Source organism: Microcaecilia unicolor, chromosome 2 (genome assembly GCF_901765095.1).
Source record: "Microcaecilia unicolor chromosome 2, aMicUni1.1, whole genome shotgun sequence".
Lineage (NCBI taxonomy): Eukaryota > Metazoa > Chordata > Amphibia > Gymnophiona > Siphonopidae > Microcaecilia > Microcaecilia unicolor.
Window position 1 is genome coordinate 565,361,913 of NC_044032.1, and position 16,257 is coordinate 565,378,169.

The window sequence follows — 16,257 nt, forward strand, 5'->3', positions numbered from 1 at the left end:
TCCATAAGTTTTCAATGGGATTAAGGTCTGGTGACTGGCTAGGCCACTCCATGACCCTAATGTACTTCTTCCTGAGCCACTCCTTTGTTGCCTTGGCTGTATGTTTTGGGTCATTGTCGTGCTGGAAGACCCAGCCACGACCCATTTTTAAGGCCCTGGCGGAGGGAAGGAGGTTGTCACTCAGAATTGTACGGTACATGGCCCCATCCATTCTCCCATTGATGCGGTGAAGTAGTCCTGTGCCCTTAGCAGAGAAACACCCCCAAAACATAACATTTCCACCTCCATGCTTGACAGTGGGGACGGTGTTCTTTGGGTCATAGGCAGCATTTCTCTTCCTCCAAACACGGCGAGTTGAGTTCATGCCAAAGAGCTCAATTTTTGTCTCATCTGACCACAGCACCTTCTCCCAATCACTCTCGGCATCATCCAGGTGTTCACTGGCAAACTTCAGACGGGCCGTCACATGTGCCTTCCGGAGCAGGGGGACCTTGCGGGCACTGCAGGATTGCAATCCGTTATGTCGTAATGTGTTACCAATGGTTTTCGTGGTGACAGTGGTCCCAGCTGCCTTGAGATCATTGACAAGTTCCCCCCTTGTAGTTGTAGGCTGATTTCTAACCTTCCTCATGATCAAGGATACCCCACGAGGTGAGATTTTGCGTGGAGCCCCAGATCTTTGTCGATTGACAGTCATTTTGTACTTCTTCCATTTTCTTACTATGGCACCAACAGTTGTCTCCTTCTCGCCCAGCGTCTTACTGATGGTTTTGTAGCCCATTCCAGCCTTGTGCAGGTGTATGATCTTGTCCCTGACATCCTTAGACAGCTCCTTGCTCTTGGCCATTTTGTAGAGGTTAGAGTCTGACTGATTCACTGAGTCTGTGGACAGGTGTCTTTCATACAGGTGACCATTGCCGACAGCTGTCTGTCATGCAGGTAACGAGTTGATTTGGAGCATCTACCTGGTCTGTAGGGGCCAGATCTCTTACTGGTTGGTGGGGGATCAAATACTTATTTCCCTCTGCAGAATGCAAATAAATTCATATACTTTCCACAATGTGATTTTCCGGATTTAATTTGTGATGTGCTATCTCTCACTGTTACCAATAACCTACCCTTCAATTATGGGCTGCTCATGTCTTTGTCAGTGGGCAAACTTACAAAATCAGCAAGGGATCAAATACTTATTTCCACCACTGTAGAAACCGAAGTGAAAATGTGAGGAGCCATGGTACAGTGCAGGAGGGGTGTGAATGTGAAGACAAAGTGAGATGATAGAACGGTGTGAAAGAGTAATAACATTTAAGTGGTAATATCTAAACAGATTGCACAGCAGCAAAGAAAAAGGTCACAACAGAATGAGCAAGAGCTGAAGAAAGTGTGAGAATAGAAGCAAAGACAGCATGGTGAAGTAAAAATGTCAGGAGCAGTGGAACAGTGCAGGAGATGAATATGTAGATAAGGGCAATGGATACTGAAGAGAAAGTAATCCCTGAGAGGAATGCGAGTTTAACAGCCAGAGAAAATGGCAAGTGAGCTGTGTAAACGAGTACATTTAAATGTGAAAGAGCGGCAAAGGGAGCAGTACAATAGAAATATCAGGAGCCGTAGAGCAGTGCAGTTGAATGATGATATTTTTCATCACATTTTTTGGGGGGTGGGAGGGATTTAGTGACCACTAGGGGAGTAAGGGGAGGTCATCCCTGATTCCCTCCAGTGGTCATCTGGTTATTTAGGGCACCTTATTGTGCCTTATTCGTTATAAAAACAGGTCTAGTTCAAAACATCAAAGTTTCAGTCCTGGACATTTTTGTTTTGTTCCATTATCGCTGAAAAAACTTCTAACTCTTAGAAGTTTTTCAGCGATAATGGAACAAAACAAAAATGCCTTAGGAATGCCCAAGTCCCGCCCCGAACACTCCCCTGAAATGCCCCCTTGAGATTTGGATGGACTTCTGACGGACTTCATAGAAAAACGTCTAAAAATAGGTTTCAAAAATACTGATTTGGACGTTTTTGTGAGAAAAACGTTCAAATGCTGCTTTATGCCACTTTTTAGACGTTTTTCTCTTTTGAAAATGAGCCTGGAAGCCAACATGGATTTAGTGAAGGGAAATTTTGCCTCACCAATCTATTACATTTCTTTGAAGGGGTGAACAAACAAGTGGATAAATGAGAGATGGTTGATATTGTGTATCTGGATTTTCAAAAGGCATTTGACAAAGTACCTCATGAAAGACTGCAGAGGAAATTGGAGAGTCATGGGATAGGAGGTAGTGTACTATTGTGGATTAAAAACTGTTTAAAAGATGGAAAAGAGAGTATGGTTAAATGGTCAGCATTCTCAATGGAGAAGGGTAGGTAGTGGGGTTCCCCAGGGGTCTGTGCTGGGACCATTGCTTTTTAACATATTTATAAATCTCAAGAGGATTGTGAAAAATTACAAGAGGACCTTATGAGACTGGGAGGCTGGGCATCCAAATGGCAGATGACATTTAATGTGAGCAAGTGCAAAGTGATGCATGTGGGAAAGAGGAATCTGAACTATAGCTATGTAATGCAAGGTTCCACATTAGGAGTCAATGACCAGGAAAGGGATCTAGGGGTCATCGTGTGCTCAGTGTGTGGCGAAGGGAAAGAAAGCAAATAGAATGTTAGGTATTATTAGGAAAGGAATGGAAAACGATAATGAGGATGTTATAATACCTTTGTATTGCTCCATGGTGCAACCGCACTTCAAATATTATGTGCAGTTCTGGTCACCGCATCTCAAAAAAGATATGGTAGAATTAGAAAAGGTACAGAGAAAGGGGATGGGACGACTTCCCTATGAGGAAAGACTAAAGTGACTAGGGCTCTTCAGCTTGAAGAAGAGACGGCTGAGGTCTATAAAATAATGAGTGGATTGGAACAGGTAGACGTGAATCAATTGTTTATTCTTTCCGAAAATACTAGGACTAGGGAGCACAAAATGAAGCTACAAAGTAATATATTTTAAATGAATCAGAGAAAATATTTTTCCACTCAACATTTAATTAAACTCTGGAATTCATTGCCAGAGAATGTAATACAAGCAGTTAGCTTAGCGGGGTATAAAAAAGGTTTGGATAGCTTCCTAAAAGAAAAGTCTATAAGCCATTATTAAAATGGACGTGGGAAAATCCACTGCTTATTTCTAGAATAAGCAGCATTTATTTTGTTACATTTGTACCCTGCGCTTTCCCACTCATGGCAGGCTCAATGCAGCCTACATATTGTATACAGGTACTTATTTGTACCTGGGGCAATGGAGGGTTAAGTGACTTGCCCAGAGTCACAAGGAGCTACCTGTGCCTGAAGTGGGAATTGAACTCAGTTCCCCAGAACCAAAGTCCACCACCCTAACCACTAGGCCACTCCTCCAGTATTGTACTACTTTGGGATCTTACCAGGTACTTGTGACCTGGATTGGCCACTGTTGGAAACAGGATGCTGGGCTTGATGGACCTTTGGTCTATCCCAGTATGGCAATATTTATGTACTTATGAAATTCTTGATACTGAATGACTTTAGATAATTCCGAGAGTAAACAGATTCCGTATATGCACTAACATTAAAGAAGAAAATAATTAAAAAAAGAACAAGTAGTATTTTACCCCACTTAGATTAAATATGCCCAACCCTGCACACTTGATGCAATGTTGGAAGGGAGGTGGGAACCCTGGGTCATATATACATATGCGGTGTTCCTGCCCATGGGTTAAACAGTATTGATATAAAATAAGCACTGAGATGGATGTGTTCCTGGGCAATAAAGAGAGATTAGAGCCTCTTTGTTATTTATTAGGGCTCAGCAGGGACTCACCTGACCCAGCATAAGTACATAAGTATTGCCATACTGGGAAAGACCAAAGGTCCATCGAGCCCAGCATCCTGTTTCCAACAGAGGCCAATCCAGGTCACAAATACCCGGCAAGATCCCAAAAATGTACAAAACATTTTATACTGCTTATCCCAAAAATAGTGGATTTTCCCCAAGTTCATTTAATAACGGCTTATGGACTTTTCCTTTAGGAAGCCGGCCAAACCATTTTTAAACTCCGTTAAGCTAACCGCCTTTACCACGTTCTCTGGCAACGAATTCCAGAGTTTAATTACACGTTGAGTGAAGAAAAATTTTCTCTGATTCGTTTTAAATTTACTACATTTTAGCTTCATCGCATGCCCCCTAGTCCTAGTATTTTTGGAAAGCGTGAACAGATGCTTCACATCTACCCGTTCAACTCCACTCATTATTTTATAGACCTCTATCATATCTCCCCTCAACTGATTTTTCTCCAAGCTGAAGAGCCCTAGCCGCTTTAGCCTTTCCCCATAGGGAAGTCGTCCCATCACCTAGTCGTCCTATCCCATAGACAAACAACTATCCTTATATTATCTTGCTGCCAGGCTTGAGATTGCTAAGCACTGGAAGTCTGCTTTGGCTTCCTCTTTGGAACAATGGCAGGAGATGCTTTGATATCTGATCTTAATGGAATCTCTGACATCTTTACATCAAAGAAAAAAAGGTAACCAACATGAGCAAAGGACCCTAGTACAGGCATATATGGGGTATAATTAAAGAAACGCAGAAGAATGCTAGACTTTAGATGATGGATGAGTTTATTGTAAAACATATGGCTGAGGGCTGTGGAGGGTGGGGGGACAGGGAGGGGGATTTACTTGGTTGTCTTGATCAACCATATTCTGTTTTATAAGGAGTTTTTGTGCCATTTATATTTTGCTTACAGATGTTGCGTCTTTCTGATATGCTCTGGTTCAATGGGTGTGTACAAGACTAAAAATCTCTAAAAACTAAAATTAAAAAAAAGAACTATGAAGGACAATCACATATAAGGGATGCAGGAAAGCAGTACTGAGGTGTGTAAGTGCACTCTGCACTGTTCTCTAAGGGAGCGTGTACATGCATTAGCACAACGTTATGGAGCATACATGTATAATTAAACTACATTGGAAGCCAGTTTAGGCACATTGTTTTTCACAGATCTGTACCTTGGTTTTTAGAGTACTTCATAGACTTGCCCCATCTTATTTATCAGACTTACTCTCTCCTTTCCTGTCTACAAGATGCTCTCATGCAAGCAATGTTTTGCTATTTCATTTTCCTCCAGTAAAAAATGTTCAGTTTCAGAGGTGTTTTACTGCTTCATTCTCCTACCAAGTTTGGAACTCTTTGCCTCCAGAAATAAGGATGGAACCTTGTTATCTTAGATTTAGGAGTCTGCTAAAAACGTTTTTGTGTAAGAAATGTTTATCATGTAATTGAATTTTTTGTGAATTTTTGAAATGTACTCTTGGAGGATGTTGTTTTTTTCCCTCTGATATCTTTTTTTTAATCCACTCTAAACATTTGGATGTGGGCTATAAGTACCTTGGGAGTCTTTTACTAAAGGTTAGCTTGAGTTATCTGCAGCAGGTCCCATTTTATTCCTATGGGCCCTGCTGCAGATAATTCGAGCTAATCTTTAGTAAAAGACCCTTCCCTCCTTGTGTTTTATTGCAACTTACAGAACAGTGTAGTAAAAGAGACCCTAAGTTATGATACAGACGTTCAAATATTTGAAAGGTATTAATCCGCAAACAAACCTTTTCCAGGGACAGGAAGGCAGTAGAACTAGAGGACATGAAATGAGGTTGAAGGGGGGCAGACTCAAGAAAAATGTCAGGAAGTATTTTTTTACGGAGACAGTGGTGGATACTCGGAATGCCCTCCCGCGGGAGATGGTGGAGGTGAAAACGGTAACAGAATTCAAAAATGCATGGGATAAACATAAAGGAATCCTGTTCAGAAGGAATGGATCTTCAGAAGCTTAGCAGAGATTGGGTGGTAGCCCCGGTGGTTGGAAGGTGGGGCTAGTGGTCTACTACTACTATTTAGCATTTTTTAGCATTGTAGCGCTATAGAAATGCTAAATAGTAGTAGTGCTGGGCAGACTTCTATGGTCTGTGCCCTGAAAATGGCAGATACAAATCAAGGTCAGGTATACATATAAAGTAGCACATATGAGTTTATCTTCTTGGGCAGACTGGATGGACCATACAGGTCTTTCTCTGCCGTCATCTACTATATTACTATATTACTATATTCATTAAAATAAAATATGTTTGTGCTATTTTATAAAAAATATGTTTATTAAAGCTCTATGAAGGTAATTTTTGTAATGTTTCTTAACACAGCTATACAATACTTGTGGTCTCATCATTATAATGAAATGACGTTTTCTGTTTTATACCTCATTCTCCACCCCAAACCCCTCCTCCCCCCCCCTCCTCGTCAGCTGTGCAATTGTATAATATTTTATACACTTTATCAAAGTGGCTAGGAATGGCCTAGTGGTTAGAGCACCAGTCTTGCAATCCAGAGGTGGTCAGTTCAAATCCCACTGCTGCTTCTTGTGATCTTGGCCAAGTCACTTAATCCTCCATTGCCTCAGGTACAGACTTAGATTGTGAGGTCTCCTGGGACAGAAAAATATCCAGTGTACCTGAATATAACTCACCTTGAGCTACTACTGAAAAAAGGTGTGAGCAAAATCTAAATAAATAATAGCTATTTTCCTCATGCAAAGCGTGTTTGTCACATGGAAAAGACTTTCTATAATTACCCCCATTGCAACATATATGATGACAATCCAGCTTATAATTGAAAAAGAAAAACGCCTATATTGTGACCCAAATTGGGAGATAGACGTTTATCTCACAAACACGAATAAAGCGGTATAATCGAAAGCCGAATTTGGACGTTTTCAACTGCACTCCGTCGCGGATGCGGACACAGTTGATGGGGGTGTGTCAAAGGCGTGGTGAAGGCGGAACTGGGGCATGGTTATCGGGCGATCAGAGATGGGCGCCTTTCGCCAATAATGGAAAAAAAATATGCGTTTTTAGCAAGAATTTAGGGCACTTTTCCTGGACCCTGTTTTTCCACGAATAAGGCCCCAAAAAGTGCCCTAAATGACCAGATGACCACTGGAGGGAATCGGGGATGACCTCCCCTGACTCCCCCAGTGGTCACAAACCCCCTCCCACCACAAAATATGCCGTTTCACAACTTTTCTTTTTCACCCTCAAATGTCATACCCACCTCCCTGTCAGCAGTATGCAGGTCACTGGAGCAGTTATTAGGGGTGCAGTGGACTTCAGGCAGGTGGACCCAGGCCCATCCCCCCCACCTGTTACACTTGTGCTGGTAAATGGGAGCCCTCCAAACCGCCCCCCAAACCCACTGTACCCACATGTAGGTGCCCCCCTTCACCCCTTAGGGCTATAGTAATGGTGTAGACTTGTGGGCGGTGGGTTTTGAGGGGGATTTGAGGGGGCTCAACACCCAAGGGAAGGGTGCTATGCACCTGGGAGCTCTTTTACCTTTTTTTTTGTTTTTGTAAAAGTGTCCCCTAGGGTGCCAGGTTGGTGTCCTGGCATGTGAGGGGGACCAGTGCACTACGAATCCTGGCCCCTCCCACGAACAAATGCCTTGGATTTATTCGTTTTTGAGCTGGGCACTTTCATTTTCCATTATCACTGAAAAACAAAAACTCCCAGCTCACAAATTGTCGAATAAAACATGGACGTCTATTTTTTTCGAAAATACGGTTCGGTCCGCCCCTTCACGGACCCGTTCTCGGAGATAAACGCCCAAGGAGATAGACGTTTTTGTTCAATTATGCCCCTCTATGTGTCCATTTTCCACATAAGTGGTTTTGAATACTGCCACTGTGGTTATAAACTGAACAGAAATGCCCCAAAAGTCACAAAGTAACCTCATAAGAAATTCAAAGATTTCATTAATTCAAAATTATATTATTTGAGAGTCCTGTTTAAACAACAGGAGGTACCCTCTACAAGGTTATGTCAACTAATTTGAAATGGCCAACAAGTTTCACATTTCTGGGTGTTTTACAGTTCGTGGTGAAGGAACAGGGAAGCCAAAAGCAAAACAATGAAAAATAGGTCTCTTCCTGTCCTCTGCCCCTCCTTCTATGGGATGCCCTGTATGTGCCAAGATGTGTAGCAAATGAAAGAGAGGGGGCTTGTCTATGAATCAAACAACTCCTTGCTCCTTTTTACAATCTACTGCATGACTACAAAACTTCAGTATATGGATGCTTGGTGTACTGCTCTTATTTGGTAAGGACAGCCATCTTTGTGTTTGGATGTCATTTGCTCGCATTCACTAATAAAATATTTTCTTGTGTGCGTTCATAGATAAAGACGAGCTCTTTGTACCCTCTCCCACTTACTTCGAGATTGTCTACATGTATAATGACAAACCAGCAATAATTCCATGCAAAGTGACTATCCTATCAGCAAAAGTCACCTTGCATAGGGAGTTCCCAGCTGAGGAAATCAAGGCAGATGGAACTAACCTAGCCTATGATGTGAAGAAAGGCTTTGTATACCTGCATCCTAGCACTGACAATATGGGAGTAGTGTACTGCCGAGCAGAGGCACAGGGAAAACCACAAATTTCAATCAAGTATCGACTGCTTTACGTAGAAGGTAAGATAGAAATCTCAGATCTGTAACTGTGAGCCTGATGGTCATGGCCTTACCGTACCTTAATGCAATTATACAAACATACTTACACCATTAATCGATTGACAGGCACTGCCATGTTACTGCAAACTAACATGTTATCATGCATGCATTTTAGTTAAGCTAACCCTACGAAAATGGCTGTACAATGAGATGTTCCAACAGTTGTATGTCTCAGGCCAACAGATGTTCTCAGACACTAAGTAGGGCCAATTCCAGTGGGAAAGTTTGTGTCCCTTGCCTCAGGGTATAATAATGAATTGCACTGGCATAGCATCTCTCACCCAAAGAAGATCCTTGAGCATATTATAAACAGAAATTCTGGTACAGGGAGCCCAATTCATTAAGATTTCTGTGCCATGGGAACAAAGTTTAATTAATCAGGGCCATACTATACTCCTTGGCTCCCTGGGATAAAAGCTGCACAAATGGTGCAGTGCCTGAATACTGCATGACTGTGCCCAAAGACGAGATGATAGTCATAAATAACAGTAATTCTGCATTTGTCATGACTGTGCCGCAGTGCCCCAACTCACCTTTCCTTCCAGTTGTCGGCCTCTGCGGCTTCTCCAGACTGCCTCCCTGGCACTGCATTCCTCCTGCACTGATGCCTCTGCTGCCTGCTTCCCTATTTTCAAGCCTCACTCCAGAGACTAAGCCTCAGTCTGATGTCCCAGCATTCTAGCCTCTCTCTGGTGCCTTTGCTGTGTTCTTCAGCGCATTCCAAGCCAGCAGAGGTTGTGACATCATTAGTGAGGGCCTTAACAAGGAACCATGGGACTCTCACACATTGCCTTCACAACAATGTAGCCTGCCTAGTTGTGCGTGCCTGGTCGTGTTTTTTCCTATTCGGATTTGACCTGCTTTTCTTGACCTCAGCTCCAGTTTCAGCCCTGCTTGACTTCAGCTCCAGTCCCTGCCCTCCTTGCTCCAGCCTGCTTGTCCTCAGCTCCAGACCCAGCCCTGTATGTTCCAGCCCTGCTCATCTTCAGTTTCAGTTCTAGCCCTGCCCTGCATGCTCTAGCTCTGCTGGTCTCCAGCTCTAATTTTAGCCCTGCCTGTCTCTAGCCCCAGTTCTGCTTGTCTCCAGTTCCAGTCCTGTCTTGCCTGGTTTCTGCCTTAGTGCTCTGTCCTGCCCGGGTGGTTTGCCTGCCGCTAGCTGCTACCCGTCGAAGGTCTAAGGGTTCACCTTCCCTGAGATCATAACAACATTGTACGATGACCAACTTCAGATAGTTTTATGGAAGGGTATGGGAGCTGTACAGTGGCAGCAATAGTCCAGTCTAAATTTACTCTTCCTTCAGACAATTAAATATGGGACTGCTAATAATGAATAATAAACGCATAATAATAAGCACAGAGTGAATAAATTCTGGGAGTCAGGTTGGTGGACAGAATTTGACTGGAAATCTGTAGTCAAAAAGCAGAAAGCCAGCAGCTGGATGTATTTCTATCCCTTCCTGTCTACAGCCATTTCAGCTCCCCAGAGAGCATCAGCAAGAAAGGTTGAAGCTCTGGCACCAACAAAAGCCACCAGATCTTTGTGCAATATCAAGTGAAAAGATCAGACAATAAATCTGTGGCTGGGGATTTGTTTAGTTTACAAATATTACAGGTCCATATTCAACTGGAGTGGTCATCATTTTGTTTTGTTTTTTTAATGCTGGCCATCACAGCTTAAAACAAATCTGGATATTTGGTACTGGTGTCCAGATACAATACTATAGTAAAACTTATATTCTGCTAGATACCTTTCAGCATAAAGAGAGCTAGTCATCACTAGAAATTACAATATCGCCATAGTGAAACTCGATCCACTATTTCTGATGAGTTTCACTGATAAATTGTATAAAATATCAACAGTGATCAATGCTGGATATCTGAATAGGGCAGTCAGGCTCTGATGCCCAAAAGTAAATGCGGGCACTAGGGCTGCTGAGGTGGGGGGGAGCGGAGGAGGCAAAATTCCCATGCCCGGGGGGGGGGGGGCCCGGCACCAGGGCTCGGGGGTCTGTCTCTCTCCTGTTCCTATCGGGAACCAGTCCCGGCACACTGGAGCAGGCGAGAGACAGACCGCAGCACCGGGCCCCCCTCGGAGGCCGGGAAGGATCAAACGCACTCACCTAGGGGGGGCCCCCATGTCAGTGGGTCAGTGCATCTGCTCCTCCCCAGCCTCCAGGGGGGCCCGGTGCTGGGATCTGGTGGCAGCCCAAGAGTGAGTGAGAGGGGAGGGCAGCAGCGGTGGCTGTGTTCAGGGTTGGGCCTGGTAGCTGCATCCCTAGTGTGTGTGTGTGGGGGGGGGGGGGGGGGGGCCTTGTAGCTGCATCCTAAGTGGGAAGGGCCTGGCAGCTGCATCCCATGAAGGGGCCCAACGGCTGCATCCTAAGTGGGGGGAGGGGCCTGGCTGCGACAGCCCTGACCCAGGCCTGGCTCTGTCTCTCAGTGGGCCTAGTGGTTGCAAGAGGCCATAGGCGCCACACTAGCATCCACATTTACTTGCGAAGAATGTTCAGAGGCCTGGAGCACGGGAACGAGTGTACAGATGAACAATGCAAATAGCATGCTAATGTAGTCAAACTCATGTTAATGAGGTAATTTTGTATTCCTCCCCAATACTCAGAAAAGAGCGCCTGAAACAAAACTGCTTTACCACAGCAAAAAATAACACCAGTTCAGAGCAGATGTTAGGCTGCTGGAAGAGAGAATTTCTCATGATTCTCATGCTTCTCTCATGTATCTTTCTGCAAAATCTGTCAATTTTGATTGCTTTGGAAGCAGACGGAAGGCCATGCAAGTCCTTAAATGCTTATTATGAGAAACAGCAGACCCAAGTGAAAGCACACATTGGTGTCAGTTTCTTGCATCTAAATTTAAAAAAAAAGTAAAAACACCCAAAGTGAAAACACAAATTGGTATCTGTTCCTATATCTAAATATAAGCATCCAAGCTAAAAAAAAAATAAAACAAAACTGTTTATATTTATGCTGCAGAAAACAGACACCAATGTGGGTGCTTAATGTTTATGCTGCAGAAAACAGACACCAATGTGGGTGCTTAATGTTCACGCTTTACCAGGTGTACATACACAGAACCCAAGCTTACTTTGGAGCTCTTCTGCATATGCATCAAACACAATCCAGCCCCCCCAAACTCGCTAATACTCAATACCATGAGTATACTGTGATGGTGCGTATGAACTGAAAAACCCCAGCCCAAGTACTATATAGGATGTTTACCAGCGCTTGGAATTAGTTCTGAGGCCCATCCCTATGGTTAGGATGAAGACCAGTGACTCCTGTGTGGGAGGTCACAGCTCATCAGGGAAGGCTACATGGGAGGTGACAGAGGGAGACTGACTCTTCTGGAATTGATTTAGTTACTTTCCTGAAAACTGGAAGCAAGAGGCAAGCATCCAATAACTACTGACAGATATCATTTGAATATGATTTGAATATGCAAGTTAGATGGTGAACTTCTCTTGCTAATAGACTGCAGAAAGGATGAAAGACCCCTGCTGGGCCAAGGGGAGGGCAATATTCCTGCAGGACCTTGGAGGATCTGGAGGGAGTAGGGTGCTAGGTAAGCCCCAACTCACCCTGACTAGGAAGGGGGACTCATTGCAAGACCTCTAGTCTGCGTAAGCAAAGGCATGAGTGGTATTCCCCCCCCCCCCCCCCCCCCCCCCCCCCCCCCCCCCCCCCCTTTTCTGAAGGGGAGGGTGCTCACTGGAGAAGGATCAGGGGCTGGCTTTTGATTTTGGACTTTTTGCTAGGTAATTGTGTACCCACCTTAGCTTTAGATTATTGCTTTTGGTCTTGAATTCATAGATTCTAATCATCCTTGGCTTTTGGACTTTTACCAAGGAATTGTGGACTCACCTTGGCTCTGGATTTTTGTTTTGAATTCACAGATACTTAACCCACATCTTTGCCTGGGCAGTAATATAGATACTGGGCCCACACCTTCAGGTGGGCAGTGATATGGATACTCAACCCACACTTCTGGGAGGGCAGAGACATGACACATGCCTATATTTGCATCTCATTAGCATTGAGCATTAGAGTGTTGTTCTTCTGTGCTGTGATGGCAGTATTTTTATGGCGCTATTTGGAGTTTTCAGCATCGGGACCTCAGTGCTGACAATCTTCAATCCACTGTCTGGATGGCTAATTGGATAAAGAGGGTCTTTTACTAAAATGTGTTAAACGTTTGGGGTTTAATATGCTATTACACAGGATTTTAACATACAGTAAGCCGAAAACGTAATGCTGCATCAAGAAGGGGCACTCCCATTAACTTTTATTGCAGGTTGTGTGTTAATATCCCCATTAGCACATGGTACCTGCAGGAAGTTAATATCGGACCACTTACCGCCTCCTATTTAGGAAGTGTTAAGTGCTCCTGTGTTAATCCTGTGTTAACCAGTTAGTGCATGCTAGTCATAAAGCACTAGCTGCCTAATGCTTCCGCACCTACTCTCCGCCATGCCATGCACCCAGATAGAAAAATTCTTAAAATTCAATAGTGCACAGTTTAGCGCATGTAAACAGGAAAAATACCATATGACGTTTTAACGCATTTGTGTAGAAGCCTGTTCTTACATGTTAATCACATGTTAACTCCTGGATTCTGTACATGGCAGCCAAAGTTGTGCACCTGAAATACGCATGCAATTTGAGTAATATGCTCCTAGCAATAATTTGGGCACTAACAACTACTTATTGCAATTAATTGGCTCCAATTAGGATTTGTGCATGCATCTAGCTGCACGCTATTGTATAAGGCTTGGCACCTAACTTTTTGGGGCCTTCTAAAAAGTTATGTGCAGATTTACAGAATACAGCCTAAGGTCGCCCAAGTTCAGCACAGCATTCTCTCTTGGTTTTACCAGGCGTAAGTCTATAAGGTACTCTCACCCTTTATAGAATTGTACTTTGCACCTGGTGCTGAATTTTGAGCGCGATTTTCTGAATCCAGTCCTAAGTGCTTAATGCACTTTAGTAAAAGAGACCAAAAGTTAGATCAGCCTTTTTGACATCATCATTCCTCAACATTAGGGGTCAAGAGACACTGGTGACTTTGAATTCCCAGAACGTTTAGGGTTTGGGATATGTGAAATGAATGATACAATAGCGACAGGAATGAAGTTTTAAATGTCATCATGTCCATTAAAAAAAATGCCAATGGGTGGAGGATTTATTTATTTATTTATTTATCTGTTGCATTTGTATCCCACATTTTCCCACCTATTTGCGGGCTCAGTGTGGCTTACAATAAGACTTAAATAATAGAAATACATTTGTTACAACTAAGTTATGGATTACATTGAGCAGAGTTGTGCGAGGCATTCGAATATCATTGGTAGTATAACAATGGGACAACAACATAGAAACATTAGAAGGAGACAATGGGAAAAAAGGGCATTATTAGGCGCCTAGACATATAGTGTACATAGTTCCGTGGACGAATGTATGGTTGACTGGATAAAGGATGAACACAGGAATCATTTGGTGTAACCTTTCCTTCCTCTATGCTATTATTCATTTATCTATACATTTATTGGGATTTATTCACCCACTATTATGAAGCGATTCACCCAAGGTAGTTATACAGCACATACAGCTTGACATAAAGCTTATAATTTTATTAGCAGCTTAACAATAGTAAAATGACCAAACGTTATTGTTAATAGTATTAAGACTATTCCATACTGGTTTGAGATACTTTATATGTGCTCACTGATGGGGGGAGGTGTGGGGAAATATATTTTGTATGTAGAAGGGATGAGCTACAGATTTTGGTACATTATTTAGAAAAAATTTATAAAAAGTACAAAAAAAGACGTCATCCATGTGTAAAGTTGTATCATTAATAGTTTGCGATTTATTTAGTTCCTAGTGGTCCACCTTCAGCAACACTTGCAGCTTCATCCAACAAGGTCAGCGGTGGAGACAACTTCAATGTGCTCTGCAAGGTTTTTGGGGAGCCTGATGTTGCAGTGGAATTTAGTTGGACATACCCAGGTCAAGAAGTAAGACTAAAACTTCCTGTTACATCAATGTTTTTTTCAAAAATAAAATATAGCAACTTTTCTTCTGTATATCTCTCCTCTTTTCTTCATCATTACGTCTACTTTCTCTCTTTGCATTTTTCCTTATTTCTTTATATCCATATTTTCACTTTCTTCTGTCCCTCCTTTTTCTTTTCCATCTGTTATTTGCTACTTTTACCCCTTCACCTTTTCTTTACTATCTGCCCCTTTTACTAAATAGCGATTCCCGGCGCGGCAATGCCCATTCACTTTGAATGGGCATCATAGACATTGCCACTTGGAAATTGCTAGCCCAGTTTGGTAAAAGAGGCCCTATGTTTCTTTATCATCATCTCTCCCTTTCCAACCCCTCCATCTCCCTGTCTTTTATCCCCATTGCTCCCTCAAAGCTATAAACCATCCCAACAACTGCCTCTTCTCCCTGTGACAAGAGCTATGAAAACAAGAGCAAAAGGGGAAGCTGTGGGGAAAAGTGCAGCATTTTTAGAGGGTAATTTTATAAGAGGTCATTATTATATTAAACTAGTAAAAAAAGGCCCATTTCTGACACAAATGAAACAGGTGCTAGCAATGTTTTCCTCGGCTCCCCTGCAGCCACCCATGTCCAGTGACCCTCCTCTCCCCCTGCACTCACTGCAGCCACCCATGTCCAGCGACCCTCCTCTCTCCCCTGCCCCCCCTGCAGCCACCCATGTCCAGCGACCCTCCTCTGGATATGGATCAGCTGTGAGGCATGGTGTTTTTTTTCCCCTGGGTTCTGAAGTTGGCATCATAATGGCTATGGTGATGTCAGCCTGATCTACAGAGCCTAGCAGACCAACTCGGAATGAGCCACAGTCCCAGGCAAGTCAGAACATTGGAGGTGAGAATTATTATATAGTAACATAGTAGATGATGATGGCAGAAAAAGACCTGCACGGTCCACCCAGTCTGCCCAATAAGATAAACTCACGTGTCATTTTTTGTGTATACCTTACCTTGATTTGTACCTGTCTTTTTCAGGGCACAGACTGTATAAGTCTGCCCAGCACTATCCCCACCTCCCAACCACCCGCCCTGCCACCCACCACCGGCTCTGGCACAGACTGTATAAGTCTGCCCAGCACTATCCCCACCTCCCAACCAACAGCCCTGCCTCCCACCGCCGGCTAAGCTTCTGGGGATCCCTTCCTTCTGAGGAGGATTCCTTTATGTTTATCCCACCCATGTTTGAATTCCGTTACCATTTTCCTCTCCACCGCCTCCCGTGGGAGGGCATTCCAAGCATATACCACTCTCTCCGTGAAAAAATATAGGATATATGTATCTGTATAAAACAGCCTCACAAAAACTGCACAATTGTGACTAGTATGCTCCTGCACACATTTATACTTGCCGTGGGGTTAAGTACATAAGAACATAAGAGTAGCCATACTGGGTCAGACCAATGGTCCATATGGCCCAGTATCCTGTTTCCACCAGTGGCCAATCCAGATCACAAGTAGCTGACAGAAACCGAAACAGTAACAACATTCAATGCTATCAATCTCAGGACAAGCAGTGGCTTCCCCCATGTCTATCTCAATAACAGACTATGGACTTTTCCTCCAGAAACTTATCCAAACCTTTTTTTAACCCATATACACTAG

The 16,257-nt window shown here is 43.4% G+C and overlaps 1 protein-coding gene across 1 annotated transcript in view; it reads left to right on the plus strand.

Annotated features, from left to right (window-relative positions):
• The window catches only part of PDGFRL (platelet derived growth factor receptor like), a 128,917-nt gene that overhangs the window by 101,858 nt on the left and 10,802 nt on the right, over window positions 1–16,257 (plus strand). Inside the window, exons 4-5 of the mRNA XM_030191454.1 lie at window positions 8,248–8,541; window positions 14,469–14,608. Coding sequence (XP_030047314.1) covers window positions 8,248–8,541; window positions 14,469–14,608 — 434 coding nt within the window. The remainder of the gene's footprint in view (window positions 1–8,247; window positions 8,542–14,468; window positions 14,609–16,257) is intronic.